Genomic DNA, 16,368 nt, shown 5'->3' on the forward strand with positions numbered 1-16,368 from the left:
TTTTGTTCATTTGTGTGTACCTATTAATAAAGTTTGTTTATTTGAAGAAATGCTTTGTAGTAGAACATAACAGTGATAATAACGATTAGTCAACATTAGCAAATACGAATCAAACCTGTTGCTAAACACAGACTGTCGATGAAAGCAGCAGACGTCGCCAATTTGACCGTGTCTATGAAAACATAGTGTCGGTCAAATTATTTGTCGACGATTTCACAATGTCGACGAAAACATAGTGTCGACGAAAGTTACTGTCGGTCAAATCGTGTCGGTCAAATGAATTGTCGACGAACCCATGGTAACCCAGTCGCAACTCGAGTGCTGAGGGTCAATAACAGTGTCTAATGGAGGCTCCCTGACACTACGTGTTAAGTGCCCACTACTTAATAGCAACGTTGAAACTCCGATCACGCTCTTTCAAACCGTGAAATCGGTCGATTCATGTTTGTTTCCGTTGAAGACCGCAAACCTTGCAAGATAAGCGGGAAGAGGATTGATCAAGACTATGGAACACGAAATTTATTTCTCGACCAGACAAAATAGACATTACGTCACCGACCAGCTCGATCCATTTTCTGTACCAAGGTGTTGATATCAACGGAAAGACATGTGTGCGTGCCTACGAAGAATTAAAGCCATTTACACTTTCAAAGCCGCTATCACGCATGTGTGACTTCCCTTAGTGAACGCAATTTTATTATTCTAGGTTGCATATATATTTCGAACACTATAAATTAAAATTATTCTGAGTAAATCAAAATTACAATTTTTTGGAGAACAACAGAATCCCCTAATGATAAAAACAACAAATTCGTCGTGTAACGACAACAAACAAAAAATATCTGTTCTTTCTACTTTAGGAAATTTGCTCCTGAAGAGCTTAAAAATATTCTTTAATTGTGACAATAGATGATCATTCTACTCTTCAGACAAAATAACGATGATTTCAGTCAACGCACAACAATCGTATTAGTCAACTGATTGACTCCCCTATGATTTTTGAAGTACTAAAATTTCGCACATAAAATTTTTTAACATCGCACAAATATAACTATTTATTTTCTTTAATACACTACTTATATTTACATAATTCCACGTTATCTGTTCACGTTACTGACATTTATGATATTAACACTAGGTTTGTACGGTGCACTAAAATTAAGTTAGTACGGTGCACTAAAATTAAGTAAAAAAATAAAATTGTTGAATAATTCCTTATGGTTGCATCTTTACAATCTCAGTAATCTTAAATTGAAAATATTAGGTCCCTGAAACAGGTCGCTTCTTAAATAAATTAACACGTTACGTGCTGAATCCCCCAAAATATCCAGAAGATAAGAGTAATTTAATTAATGAAATCAAAACTATAAAGTATTGAAATCCCCCTCAATTTAAGTTTAAAATTGATGTATTATTAAAATTCCTCTAAGATTAAAATTATTCTATGAATACCTTTTAATTAGATTCTCCAATTCTTTTAAAATTAAATGTATCATAATTGGTAATACTTTAAGCCTTTTACATTCTAAAACTCCCAATAAAATTCGGTTTACTCGGATATGCCACAATAAAAATGTTTGCTCACATTGTCAAATGTTTTAAATAAAAATTGAAACCTTCGCCCATGAAAATATCGAGACTGCAATGCTTGAACAGAAGCACACGTTGTACAGGGTCGTTTCGACAACTGAATGAGCCAGCAACAATAGACAACATTCTAATTGTCTGCCACAGAGAAGAAGTAGCAAATAGACGGTGCGACGATGACCATCGGTCCGATTGGACTTCGGCCATCGCCCCGAGAAGAACCAGAAAGTGACATTTGGTGATTGCAAAACCGCCCTCGTTTCATTAGAAAGTGTTCCTATTCACTTTTCCTTCTGAACTTTCCCGAGCACGCCTAAGTTTTCAATGCGTACTCGCTCGATCTTTCATACTGATTTTAAAGTACTCGATATCTTATATTTAGAGTACCCAGAAGTAATGTCATTTTTTGATACAGTAGGACCTCGATTAACTGGATCCCGATTATAAACAAATATGCGTTTAAATATGATCATATTATGAAGGGAAATAAATTTTAAAAAATAAATTTATTTTGGAATATAATGCACATTTTAATTATTTCCTCCAGTCTCGATTATCAGAGCTGACAAGAAAATGCTCTGATGCTTCTTGTCACTTATACGCCACTTTTGAAAATTATGTAAACTATACAGTGAGTACATAATAAGTATATCATCACATATTACATCTACAAATGTTATGTTAAATGTGTCTGTAATACTCAATTAAATTGCAGATTTTTATTAGATTTATTTATTAGATTGCAGGAAACAGGAGCTAGATCGAATTGTCTTTCCTTCTGTAATAAATAATTGTAATCAGTTGAAAATAGTACATCCATATTCTTCAATTCTTTTTATTTATTTACTACTCTACATTTCACCCACGCATATCTATTAGGAAATCCGTTACGAATGTTTTTTTGGAAAATCTAACATTTCATTTCACACTTCAACTTTATATTGACAACGAGTAATCAAATTGTTATTACGTGATATTGCTTAGTAAACCGGTGATGTTGTTGCTAGTTGTTGCTGAGGACATTACAGAGGTATACCTGAAATGTCTTTTTATTTACACATAAAAGTAAATAAATGATACTCGTGAAATTAAATTTAGAATTTTAACAGGTATTTACCTTCTCTTTGTGCGCTGCTATTCTAATGTTAACCGTGTGCAGGGGTATAATTGGACCACACACATTTTTGAAGCAAAGTATAAAGAAAAAATTTGTCTGCATGAGTGTTTGTGAAATTTTATTGATTTTTACAAGATAAGTATACAAGACATTAAACATTTGAAACATATCAAGGATAGCATTGGATAGCATTGCTAGAAAATCTTTCTAAAGCAGGTTTTGATCAGCCTGGGGTGCATTTGCACCCTATTATACAGAGGGAAGGTTAATATGCAGTTATACTATTATCACGTTTGTTAATTATGAAAATACCAGTAAACAAAAACAGATTAATAAATCATTGATACCAAGGCACATAGTAGCAAGTGGAATTGGCAGCACAGAACAGCAGCCGGTCATAAATATGCATCTTGCTATACATTGATAAAATAGAACAGTGTTGCCAACATATCAAGATATAGTCGCATTGTCTAACTATCTATTCACCCCTTGCCGTATTTTGACGAGCCAGACTCGTGATGAAGGTGTTTAACAAAGTCTAACAAATATGAATGTTACGCTTTTCTTTTCAAATGAACTAAAATTTGATTCGATTGTAATCAATATTTAAGCATTAAAATAAATGTAGCCTTACAAAAAATGTAAATTTTCTTTTCTTTTCTACGACATTTTTGACGTTTTAATAAAGACGTTTTGATCACTGTAACTGTAAAGAAAACGGTACGGCAAGGGGTTAAGAATGAAAGGATTGATACACATCGCCATTAATAATACCACCGAAAACATAAAATTAAAAAACAAAATTTCAAAGAAGACGAAACAAAACACTTCATTAAGTTCTTAAGGGAAACAAAGTTGCTGACAAAGCAACTGTCTGGGAATAGCATAACAGACTACATGATCACTAAAAATCAAAAAGTAATACAATTGTAAAAATCCCGAAGAAAGAATAATAGCTTTTTCATTTAATCATAATGATTAATTTGCCAAGTGTACACTTGAATGCGCTATTCTGTTATTTTACATTTCAAGATACGTTTCGAAAGTATTTATAGATTGCCTGTGAATATTTTAAGATCACAAGTCACTGATATAATCCGTGATGCGCCTAATTCCGATACAACCATGAGTGTCTGAAGCGGTGAGCATAACGTGCTGAAAGCACTATAGATACTAAAAATATTCACCGGAAGAAACTTCTGTTTCCTTAATTAGGTTTCCATTGGGACGTGTTCGTTTATACTTTGCGGTATCGATTATTTATGCGTGACACATCGTTTGATTCATTGCCAAATATTTAACACTTATAGTAATACATTGAATAAAATAAATTTAGCCATCATACGTACTGTTGAATAAACATTGTTAATTTCCGCACATATCCGCATTTTAAAATTTACATGAAAAGACAGTTTAAAGTTTAAAGTCTGCTCTAATGCTACCATCAAAAATTTTTCCGTTTATTGGCGTTTATTGCCTACTTTATGCTTGTTCAATATTGCATACATAACCTTCATAATATACATATAGAGTAAAGTGCCCCAATATGAACCACTTTTTGTTGATCATTTTTTGATTATTTTAGGATGCTCTTTTTCGACCAAAAAATTACCAGTTGTTGATGCATTTCCTCCGTATAAGATTCTGGGGTCAAGTTTATTAAAAAATTAACACAGCTTGGAAAAAATATTTTTTTTTGTGGTGTGTCATTTGCAGCTACCAGCGAAAGGAGTTCTTAATATGGTACACCTTGAGGCCCTAATATGACACGTAGTGCCATATTCGGCACCCACACCAAGAATGTCAATACCTATACCCATATTTATAGAACCCTTGGCAGTGCCATATTGGGAACTCCACGTGGACTGATAATACTAGCTACTGACAAAGAGAAAATGGATTTCAGCCCAAACCAACAATCGGCAAACATTAATACAGATAAAGTGAAACTACAGATACATATAATATGTTCAAACATTTCAAAATCACTTACCTTCCTCGAAAAAGATACAATCGAAAATCTAACCACAAAAATATTCAACACGTGGAGACACAACTGGCGGAGGATCGATACTAAAATCTATAGAATGGTGCGAATGCACTGCACACTGTTGAGTAAACATGGTAAACTATTGTTAGAGGATTTTCTCACTAGAGTGCGATTTCTCCTTTACAAGATATAAGGTAGTGCCATAATAGGGGACTATACCATATTTGGGCACTTTACCCTATATATATAATTAACGGAATTAATTAAGATAATAAAACGCCGTTAGTTTCCGTTATAAATACTTACTTTAGAATATAGAAAAGTAAGTGCAAAACGTATTTTAAAAATATCGATTGACATTAATTAGATATAAGAGCTTTTATAGATCTCCTTATAAAATGTAGGAAAAAATATGAATTCAAAATGCTTACACAATTCTGTCGACAAAAAAGACTTTTGGTATTTTACGGACAGAGAAATGTTAATATTCTTACTGTTTAGACATTACTTCATTTGACTAGCATCTATTTCATATATAATATATAATTAGCATTGATCGCAACACTGTGTGTCGGTTCGGATAAATGGAGTTGTGATTATCACAATTCGATACATAAGCAGTGGATAAAAATTGAAACAATAATGAGATTGCACAAGTTGATTGTCCTTTAATTACAGGAAACGCAGTGATATACCGATACCACCCGATCGATACCGGATTCAAATGAGAGGCAATGTCGTCCAATTGACCTTGAAGGAATCTCAGAAGGAAGACGCTGGCCACTATGCTTTGGTAGCGACAAGAGTTGGCCAAGGGTTGGACAAAGGATCCTCGAAGAAGATCCACCTGAACATCGAGGATTCCATCACCGAGGAAGGTGATCCGCCGACGTTTCTACGCAAACTAACCGATCTGGCGGTCAAGGTCGGCACCAGGACTAGGTTCCTTGTGGAAATTCGAAGTTCAACGACACCGAAGGTAATTTAAAATGACTAATAACTCGATATATTCGAGTACTCGAATTTCGAGTCGAGTCATTACTCGGTCTGTCGAGCCGAGTCGAGCGTTTGAATTTTCCGAGCTGCTTGAAATCGACGAACTGTTTGAAAAAAAAGCGAGCTACTTGAAAAAATCAAACGACTTGAATATTCGAGCCCTCATAAAACTTCGATATAAAGGGTTTTTCAATAAGGACATAACAACTTTAAGTTTAAATAAAACACAGAAAAATTGAAACATCGGGCTGAAATTTATTAGAGTTGTAGTACACATGTTACAATTATGTGTGGAATTCGATGTCGTTCATAATGACCTCCACGGGCACGACGTGACGGCAGCAATCGATTCTTTGAATCCAATTTTCAACTACTCCCCCACAGATATCAGCCGAAATGTTGGTAATTTCGTGGTTAATATTGTTCCTGAGATCGTCTAACGCCGTTGGATTTTTTCTTGTGGGGTTTCCTTAAGTCGAAAGTTTACACCAACCATCCAACGACGTTAGACGATCTCAGGAACAATATTGACCACGAAATTACCAACATTTCGGCTGACATGTGTGGGAGAGTAGTTGGAAATTGAATTCAAAGAATCGATTGCTGCCGTCGTGCCCGTGGAAGTCATATGAACGACATCGAATTCCACACATAATTGTAACATGTGTACTACAACTCTAATAAATTTCATTTAAACTTAAAGTTGTTATGTCCTTATTGAAAAACCCTTTACTTGAAAATGAATTTTTAGCTCGAAATTTTTCCAATTATTCGAATACAGTAAAGTCGCGATTCTTGTCAAACAGCCTGTGTTCTGCACGGTCAACTACGTGTGTTACGCACGGTAACACGAAAGCTAAAGATCTGTTCGAGCTGAAAATTCAGTTTCAAGTAGATCGAAGTATTACGAGGGCCCGAATATTTGAACCGTTAGATTTTTTCAAATAGCTCGCATTTTTTCGAACAGTTCATCGATTTCAAGTAGCTCGGAAAAATCAAACGCTCGACTCAGCTCGTAAATTACGGGTACTCGCACACATCTAGTTATTTTATAGAAAAATTCACGCCTGTGTTTACGAATTACACCGCCAAGATAGCCGTACTGATTGATGTGTGTCAGGGGTGGCCAATTTGAGTATGGGGTGTTCTAAAAATGTTGTCTTCCTTGACAGGGATGATTTCGCATATCATTTGAAGTACTTAACTTTTTCCTTTGCAAAACAGTTCCCCGCGGCTTTGTTAAGCAGTTATTAACGAAAAACACAGACCAATTAGAGTGTCTGTCGTTAATAAATCCTTAACAAAGCCACGGAGAACATCTTTGCGAAGAAAAAGTTACTTCAAATGACGTCAGGAACCCCTTCCAAGGTAGTGCAACATTTTTGGGGCACCCTGTATATGTAGTGTATGATCGACTTTGTTTCTTAACAATGAATCGCGATCTACCGACTAAGATTTTGACATTTAACACATTCTAACTTGTGTCTTGAGTAGATACTAATAAGCAGACTGCGGATTTTATGTATTTTTGACAAAAATGAGTAGCTACAATTTCAAACAATAGAAACATTAAAAGGATATCAAAAGATTGCCACCGATTTATTAAAATTGTTGATGAGAGAAAGAAATTTTTATCTGGCTTCTAGTTCTTGCGATTAATTCAAGAAACTTTTATTTTGCATAAATATTTATAAATGACGATCCTTCTTCACTTTTCTCATAAGAAATCCATGAATGAATTAATAATAACGTAAATACTTTTATCTGTACTTCAATTATTTGGAAAGGATCTCGAATGTATTTTTTATAAGCTTGAATTTTAAGTTCGCAATTTTTACCATACTGCGAATTTTATGCATTTATGGAGAAACCTCATTCAAGTATTTAGGTATTTCATTCTATTCATTAATCCTACATGCTTTGATAAAAGATTATCGAAATTATTTCGTAAAAATTTTAGTTTTTCCAAACGAGTTTACAAAATGCACAAATATACTTTCAGAAAAGCATTATCCAATTATTCAAGTTATAGTTTTGGAACAAGACGTAAATATAAAACAGCTATAGATACTGGAGAATAACAATTATATAAAAAGAAATAGCAATTCCTGCAACATACTGTCTGATTTCTTGCGAGCATGTTTCAAAATTAATGTCTACGCGTGTACACGTACATTGCTCCACTATTTTCTATTTTTAAGGGCAATCCTATTAATAAAATAATTTCTGGCATCCTGGTAGAGAATGTCAAAAATCTGCTCGAATGAATGCATTCTAACCTAATTTTTACGGAACCCTTCATCTAATATTTGTTAAGCAAATAACTGAATTATCATAACAATATTTTATGATAATCCTAGCAATGTTTCAAACATAACGTTGTAAGTTTTTATTTACTATTGAAATAATTATTATAATCGTCGGATAATATTGGGCTGAAATTAAAGTCAAATTACAAAATTGCGTTGCTTCGAATAGAAAACTGAAAGCTATTCAATTCTAATGAAAAAGACATTCCTCGAGAAAAGTTATTGTAAATAAATTGTGACTTAATTTGGTGCCGAATCTAACACTGCTAGAACGTATCGAACAATAATAGACTTAAAATATTTTTAGAAGGTTCCAAAATAATTAAAAAAAAATAAACAGATATGGAAACCGTTTTCGAGAAACGAGTACTATCTATTATACTTTTGCATGCAGCTTTCAAGAAAGTGGTGCAAGGAGAACGTCATTTCCAATAGTATCAATTTCGCGAAATACGAAATAAATCTATTACTGGACATCGAGTTTGATTGTCTTCTACTTCGACTTTGGTAAAATACAAAACGTGATTTGGCAAAAATTGTATTTTTTCCTGGAACTATTCGAATGACAAATACATTATCAGCTTATAATTTATTTTTGTTTTTAAACGCGAAATGTATTTAGATATTGTACTTGACTGTTATTTTTTTTATTACAAAATCCTTCTATTAAATACATTTATAAATTAGTTGACGAGTACCTGGGCATATTGTAATTAATCTTGTCATGGAATGTTACATACTTTAACAACAAATTACTCGTTAAATATGAGAATGTCTATACTATTTCTACGTCATTTTATGTTTCTTCAAAACCGGAATTTTTAGTCTTGGTCTCCCAAATTCGGAAATTGTCAACGTATTTCGATTACAAAAGCATTCTATGCTAGCCATCACTGTTCAGAGACGTGTAATTCCTTAAGATTCACAGTGGTGCTATCAACGGCAGCTGTTATCGGCGTCGAGAGAGGAGGAACAGGCCCCAGACGTTCTAGAATTGATAGACCGAGCATGGGGAACTAGGAATCCGTGCCAAATCCGGTGATTAACCCGGAAGGGTGAAGCAAAATCAGTCGGTGACTTATTGCCACGGGTTTCTGTTGGTTCTGTCTGTCCCGGCAGTCCGGCGAACCGAGATATGTGAACTAAAAGGGACCCCGTGAGGTCCATGACCCGAGAGCGAGCTTGCGGCATGGCAGGAGACGCGAACGAGAGAACGAAGATCGTTACTCGCGATCTTACGCGTCGTATTACGACTATTATTACTCGCGCGCGTACACTATGCCAGAAACTATGCCTACCGATCGGCTAAATCTGCGTGTTCCCGCTCGTAAACCTCTAAATGGTCGTTTTCCCTGGTAATGCTCGGCGACCGGGTTGCGTAATATTCCAAAGGGAAGCCATTGAAAAACACATACGCAGAAAAACCGACCGAACCTTACCCGGAACCGGAGGAATTAGTGTTTACATTCCGAGCCTATTAATAGTTCAACCCTTATGTCAACACCTTAAATTTTCTACAACATTCGCTAACATCCTAGTCGTCAAACTTCACAGTATCAGCACGGTATTTTCATCTCTCAAATATTAATTGAAGACTGGAATTAAAAAGGGCTGTAAGTGCCATTTTAGCAAAACTTGTTTTTCCGCATAGAAGAATGTAAGTTCTTCAAAGTCGTCAAACTCCACAGTATCAGCACGGTATCTTCACCTCTCAAATATTAATGGAAAACTGGAATTAAAAGGGGGCTGTAAGTGCCATTTTTTTCAAAAATTTGATTTTTCCGCGTAGAAGGATGTAAGTTCCAACGTTAATGCAATAAAATTAGGCTGAAAGCTCCCTGACGATTGGATACAAGTTTTGAATTTATTACAAGATTGGTTACAAGACGATCTTACAAGTTTTACATGGATTTTCCTCATAATGTTAATTTTGGCATTTACAGCCTTTTTCAATTCCAGTCTTGAATTAATTCATAACTGTCGGAAAAACTAGAAATTTGTAACAATTTTTGTTTGCCAACAAGAATATACAAAAAGTTTTAAAGACACATCGAAAGTACGTATCTACCTGGGTACCTGACATCAGGGTTGAGGAGCTAGGATTATTCAAATGCTAACACTACACAGCTAACTTTTACTTGTTTAACATAGAATGTCTTAAATCAATGTAGCTACTTAAAATAAGCTTGGTCCTCAACAATGAATAAGTCGCGAGCATTTAAAAATTTAAGTTTTATCGTGGTAGTTGTTGGATAGATCAGAAATTTTTTGGAAAATCACGACACTTTTATAACCCAATCCATTTGATTTTTGTTTCTCAATCAAGCATTACAAAGGTATACAGAGTTACAGTATCAATTACAACAATTGTTAATAATACTCGTTTGAAAGAAAAACCTCTAAACAGTTTACTTTCACATGGTATGATGGTTTATCACCTGTTTTCCAAATACTACGGAATTCCTTTTTATTCGCTTCACTATTTCATCAGATATTATCTTTCTACTTATAAATGTTTAAACAGCTGAAAATACTAGCGTACCGTCAGTACGAAACTCACTTTAACAGTGCAAGAGGAAGAGTTTACTTACACTAGATTTGCGTCAGCTTTCATAAAAACGTCACGCAATTGAACTTTGGACGCAAGCTTCGAATAGTAACATCGACTATGTTTTCACAATCGATAAGGTATCACTTAATTTTTAATCAAGCTTGGTTGGTCTGCCATTGAAAAAATAAAATATTGTTTATTAACACAACAGGTTTGTTTGTCTACTTCATACGATAACGGAAGTGCTTTGGCTGAACGAAAGTTGAATGAAAGTTGAACGTAATCTTTATTGTAATTTAATTGTGAGCGTTCAACTTCACGTCTAACAGAACTAAAAAGTAAAAAAAACCTACGATAAAAATAAGTAGAAATTTTCTAAGCCAATCGTAAAAATCAGAAGGCAGATAAGGATGCACTTCTTCGTTTAACAATTTTAATTGAAGTTTTGTGATAATTGCATAAAATCCGCATTATAGTTGTCAGACTACAATTTCATTTTCTTCGCTAACGATTTCAATTAAAACAGATTCATTACAATCAGTCTATTTTTAATGCTATTAAAAAAATATTTCGCAAACTCTGAAACATTTGTATAGGATGAAAATTTCGTAATTCCTACAGTCTCCCACGACATTGTTTTTCCTCTAAAAGTTCGCTGTTTGACAACGCGATGACGTCAGTGGTGGCGTCGCGATTTAAATCTTTCAAATGTGTGGTTGTTGTTGGATTCCAGATCACTTGGCACCGAAATGCCGAACCGGTACACGCGGGTTCGAGATTCTCTTTTGTCCACGAAGGAAACTTCTACTGCGTCGACGTGGCCCCAGTCACAGTCGAGGATGAAGGATTCTGGTCCTGCATGGCAGAAAACCGGGATGGCAGGTCCTCCTGCAAATCCCGATTGACGGTGATCGGTAAGGATTCATGCAGTTTCAGGATTTTCATAATTCTTTTTACAAAGTATTAAACATATAGTTTGTTTTTTATACCTGCTTTAACCTTAGTATGCATGATTGTGACGTTCATCCGAGTAAATAAATTATCAGATGATTGCCTAAGTTCGTGTCCGATTTGAAAATGAAATTCAATGGTTAAATTTTAAAGAATACAGCTTGTCAATTACACAATAGTCACCTTTCTGATCTACAATAAGAAAAGAATGGTGTTTGAGAATGAATTTTCCTTTTTTTACACTCCGCCGTGCAGTACAGTTTGCGACATCTATGAAAATCGCGCGGACACGAACTTATGCAATCATCTAATACTTTGAGATGCTGGAATATTTGAGGATTTTCAGAATTATTTTTACGAAGTATTAAAAATATAGAAAATATTTAATTTGACTTAGTTATTTGCACAAGCTTACTTTAAGTTTATGCAATAGTCGAGTGTACTGGTTTGAAGAACAAACTAAAAATGTAAAAATGAGCTTTATTAGTTGAAAACATTTACTATCTGTTTTAAAGCGATAATACAAAATTTAATTACGATCTTTAATTGACAGTCCCGAAAGCATATAAACGGCCAGAATTCGTCGAGGAACTTCGTGCTCTCCTGACAGAGGCCGGTACAGTGTCCTTAGAATGCAAAGTAGTCGGCGTACCTACACCTGTGCTTCGGTGGTTCAAAGATGACAAAGAAATCAAGGCCGGTGATGTTTTCGCTCTAACTGCCAACCCTGATGACTCAACCTCCCTCGGCATTTACACGTGTGAAGCGGTAAATTGTATGGGAACCGCGTATTCCTCCTCGAAAGTAAGTTGATTTCGATGTCAATAATTCTTTCGCTTAAAAAAGGTATTTCATTCATGGTTAACCCTTAGCATGCGAATGGTGACTCCGAGGCGCCACGAGAAATTGTCGTACCATTATTCAAAATATTGTTTACCTTATTAAATATATCCGTATCTAATCAATTACTAAACATTTAGGTATTGTATGAGGTATTATACCAATCTCATATCCATCAAATTTAAAAAATCATAGAGAATGGAAATATTATAGGTCGGAAGAAATGTTTAATTTTCGAGTTAAAATAATTCCGAGTGCAAAGGGTTAAATTGTACTGATTAGGTTTATGTAAACGAAGTCGAATTTCTTAGCCGTGAGGCTGAAATAAAGTATACATATATTATTATTATCATAATTATATTGTCGCGTTATACTGTCGCCACGATTTTTCAGGCACTTCCGGTAGCCAGATAAAAAAAATTAGTTTGTAGTTGGCTACAAAATGCAATAGAAAGAATTCAAAGAAGAAATTTGTTTATGAATAATGAAGTTTAACAGTATCCTATGACCTCGAAGTGACCTTAACAGTAAGGCAGCCTTGAATTGTTGATATTTCATTCGAGAAATCAATATCTTGACCAATATCATCAACTCAAGGCTACCTTACTGTTAAGACCTCACTGTTAAGGTCATACCAAGGTCATAGTACACTAAGCTGTTAAACTCATCTTAACATAAGCAATAATATTAGGTACTAAAAAATATATAGCGCCATTTACAAAAATGAAGGTAACCTTCATTGTTCGTGAACAAAATTTCTTCTTTGAATTTTTTTCTATAGCATTTTGTAGACGACTGATCCATTTTGTTTCGAACATTTTTTTATCTTGTTAAATTAAATTAACGTTTATGTCATATAACGTGAAGTAATTTTCAATGTTACAACATCGCTATTTTCTTTTGAATTTAAAAAAAAAAACCCTTCTATCATAGTATCCTGCACATAGAAAACTTTAAGGAAAACTTGGTTCCATTGATATTTTAGGTGCACGTAGTCGGAAAAGGTAGCAGAGAAGGTTCTCTAAAGCCAGCAGATTCTTTGACTCTCTCCAGTCCACTTCCTGTTTTCAAACAATCCCTGCGAGACGAATGCTGTAGAATTGGGGAAACTCTGCGACTTTCCTGTCAGGGTATGTGCTGCGAAGATAATTTCTTGTCAACGAATATTTGACATTCAAAATTGCGATATGATTCTCTAATTTAGTTTTATGCAGACATTGGAAGCATGACAACTATTCTAGTTAGATCGGGGTAAAAATATTTGAAAAAGTATTGGAAATACTTATTAATGAAACTTAATACTTAATAAGATACTTAATAAGAAAATTTGTATGAGAATAACAAGTACACGTTTACATAAATCTACGACAGTCGAAGTGCCGCCATGGCCAAAAGCAATAACATGGTACAACAAGGAAGGACGTATCGAGCCTAGCGACAAATACCACGTGATGGAAGATGGTTTGGGTGGATACTGCGTAGAAGTGTTTCCGGTGGAAGCTATGGACGAGGGCGAATGGAAATGTGTCGCAACCAACGCAGAAGATATGAAACAGTTTACCACTTGCTATGTCGCAATGTCCAGTAAGCTACGCAATTCAAATATATTTTCTTTCTATATCGAAGTATTAACACTAAACCTACCGAGCTTTAGAAGTAACTGGTACATGTTCCCTTATAAAAATGACAAGATTAATTTTATTTAGAGGTTGTGAGGTTCCTATTGTAATAATACGTGCTCTACTAAAAATATACGCACAATCACTTCTTATGAGATCATTTTTATTATTTCAAGAAGTGTACAATAAAAATTTGGAACCGGTCATTTTGACCGGTGCTGGTAGGTTCAGTGTTAAAGAAATAGTTTCTATACAGTTTTGAACAATTATATTATATTGAACAATTATATTGAACATTATTTCTCAAGAAGTATTTCCAGATAAAAGGAAACAGAATTTTATGCTTCAAAACTTTCTGATATACATAAACACAATATCTTTTAAATACGTTCGTTCAGTTCCAAAGAACTACAGGAGACCCCGCTTCATGGAAAGTTTGAAAGCTGTCCTGACAGAAGAAGGACTAGTATCCTTTGAGTGCAAGGTCGTCGGCTTTCCGACGCCATTGCTGAGGTGGTTCAAAGACGGCCAGGAATTGAAACCGGGAGATGTTTACCAACTGACTGGAACCAACTCTTTGGGTATTTAATCATTTTTTAAAAACAATTTTTTCTTAATAATCGTGCACATTATAGCTGGAATTATTATTCAACCACAGATTTCATACACTTACAGTAAATGCATTTATACGATAAATTACAGTAAAATAATCAATTCAATAGAGTCTAAAATAATTGATTTAGTTTGTATTTTTTTTTTTTTGTAAACGTTAGGTCACACAATTTTTATTAATTCCCGCTTGAAAAGTTATTTTAAACGAATTACCTATTTGCATAAATGCTGACTGATGCTAATGTAATTGTCAATGTAAGTGTCAGTGTCGATATCTGTCTCAATATAAGAATATGGTACTTTATTCATAAAAAATAAAAACAATTAGAAAAGGATCCTTTCTTTGTTAAATATTGAGATAAAAATCTTTTTCACAAAATATTATAAGCCAATGAACATTATACTGAATAGTTAAACTTATTTATTATATTATTTATTATTATAATAGTTAAACTATTTATCAATGCTGTTTAGAATAATTACCGGTTGTATTTTATTTATAGACAAGAACGCATTTTTGAAGTTGAACATCCATTGTTACCTTATTTAATTAATTTCTCCGTTGTGTAAGGTTCCTACTGCTGCATTGCGAGAAATTGTATGGGAGAAGCAAAGAGTACAGCCGAATTAACGATTGAAGATATTCAGAATCAATTAAACGAAGAAGAACGTCTGCAGCTTCTCAGCACGAATCAACCGCCCACTTTCGTTAAGGGGCTCAGAAGCTGCGAGGCAAGAATCAACGAAGAATTTCGATTTACTATTCAAGGTACGTTCAGCATGATCAATTTTCATTCAAGTATCTTTTCGAAAAATAATGATAATAATACAATGAACAGCAAATAAAATCGTGATAAATAGACTGCGGATCCTTATGCATTTATGGCTTATGGAAATGTTCAAAAAAGGATAGAATATAAAATTCGACAGAATTTTGTACAACTTCTATTTTGGATCTACAAAGGCTGTTTCCATTAAATATAAAATTTTATTTCTTTCTTAAAATTTGTCTACAAAAATTGGAAAATGCATAAACATCCAGGCAGTCTAGTGATTAGTATTATAAGTATCGTTTATTTGAAGCATTTTTTAGCAAAAATTCGATGTTACATAAATAAATGTAACAACTTTGAGAAGCTCTTTGAATTTATGACACTTTTACAAAAAGAAAGTGATGTAAACAGCTTGCATTATATACTTTTCCTTGTATCACGATTTACATTTTCTTTCAAACAACGAAATGCTTGGTCACGACACAGTCCACATCACTGTAAAATTTCAAACAACGGATCGTATGCAAAGAATTAAATTTACAGCCAGTGTTGCGCCCGAGCCAAGCCTCTCTTGGTACAGGGACGACGTTCTGGTGGAAGAGAACGAAAAATACCACGTTGCCAAGGAACATCTTGGCACGTGTCACCTCGATGTAGGAAGACTCGAATTTGTCGATCAAGTAAGTTTTTCATCCTCGAACATTAAAGAACAATCAAATAAACAAGCTAACAAATGTTTAGATTATTACTGTCTGCATGTTCTTTTTCCAAAATGTAATTTGAATTATACTCTCTAAAATATTTTCAAGACTACGACCACAGATGAAAAAAATGTATTCGTTACAATTTAAAAATTTGGTAAAAATCACAAATTTTGTTTACTATTTAGTTTTGTCATTGATTTGCATTTGTTCTATTTTGATGACTACCTGTATAGTAACAATTAGATTTTGGATCTTCATGCAAAATAAAGGTTGTTTGCGTCAATTGCAAGACAACTTGGCTCTTAAGTCGAATTAAAAT

The 16,368-nt window shown here is 34.2% G+C and overlaps 1 protein-coding gene across 6 annotated transcripts in view; it reads left to right on the forward strand.

The window, feature by feature from the left end:
• LOC143212159 (uncharacterized) overlaps positions 1-16,368 on the forward strand; it is a 119,557-nt gene that overhangs the window by 15,598 nt on the left and 87,591 nt on the right. For all 6 annotated transcript variants that reach the window (XM_076430608.1, XM_076430609.1, XM_076430611.1 and 3 more), the window contains 8 exons: positions 5,373-5,673; positions 11,284-11,464; positions 12,055-12,305; positions 13,327-13,471; positions 13,713-13,925; positions 14,359-14,541; positions 15,144-15,341; positions 15,889-16,025. In XM_076430608.1, the coding sequence (XP_076286723.1) occupies positions 5,373-5,673; positions 11,284-11,464; positions 12,055-12,305; positions 13,327-13,471; positions 13,713-13,925; positions 14,359-14,541; positions 15,144-15,341; positions 15,889-16,025 (1,609 nt within the window). The remainder of the gene's footprint in view (positions 1-5,372; positions 5,674-11,283; positions 11,465-12,054; positions 12,306-13,326; positions 13,472-13,712; positions 13,926-14,358; positions 14,542-15,143; positions 15,342-15,888; positions 16,026-16,368) is intronic.

Source organism: Lasioglossum baleicum, chromosome 9 (genome assembly GCF_051020765.1).
Source record: "Lasioglossum baleicum chromosome 9, iyLasBale1, whole genome shotgun sequence".
Taxonomy (NCBI): Eukaryota; Metazoa; Arthropoda; class Insecta; order Hymenoptera; family Halictidae; genus Lasioglossum; species Lasioglossum baleicum.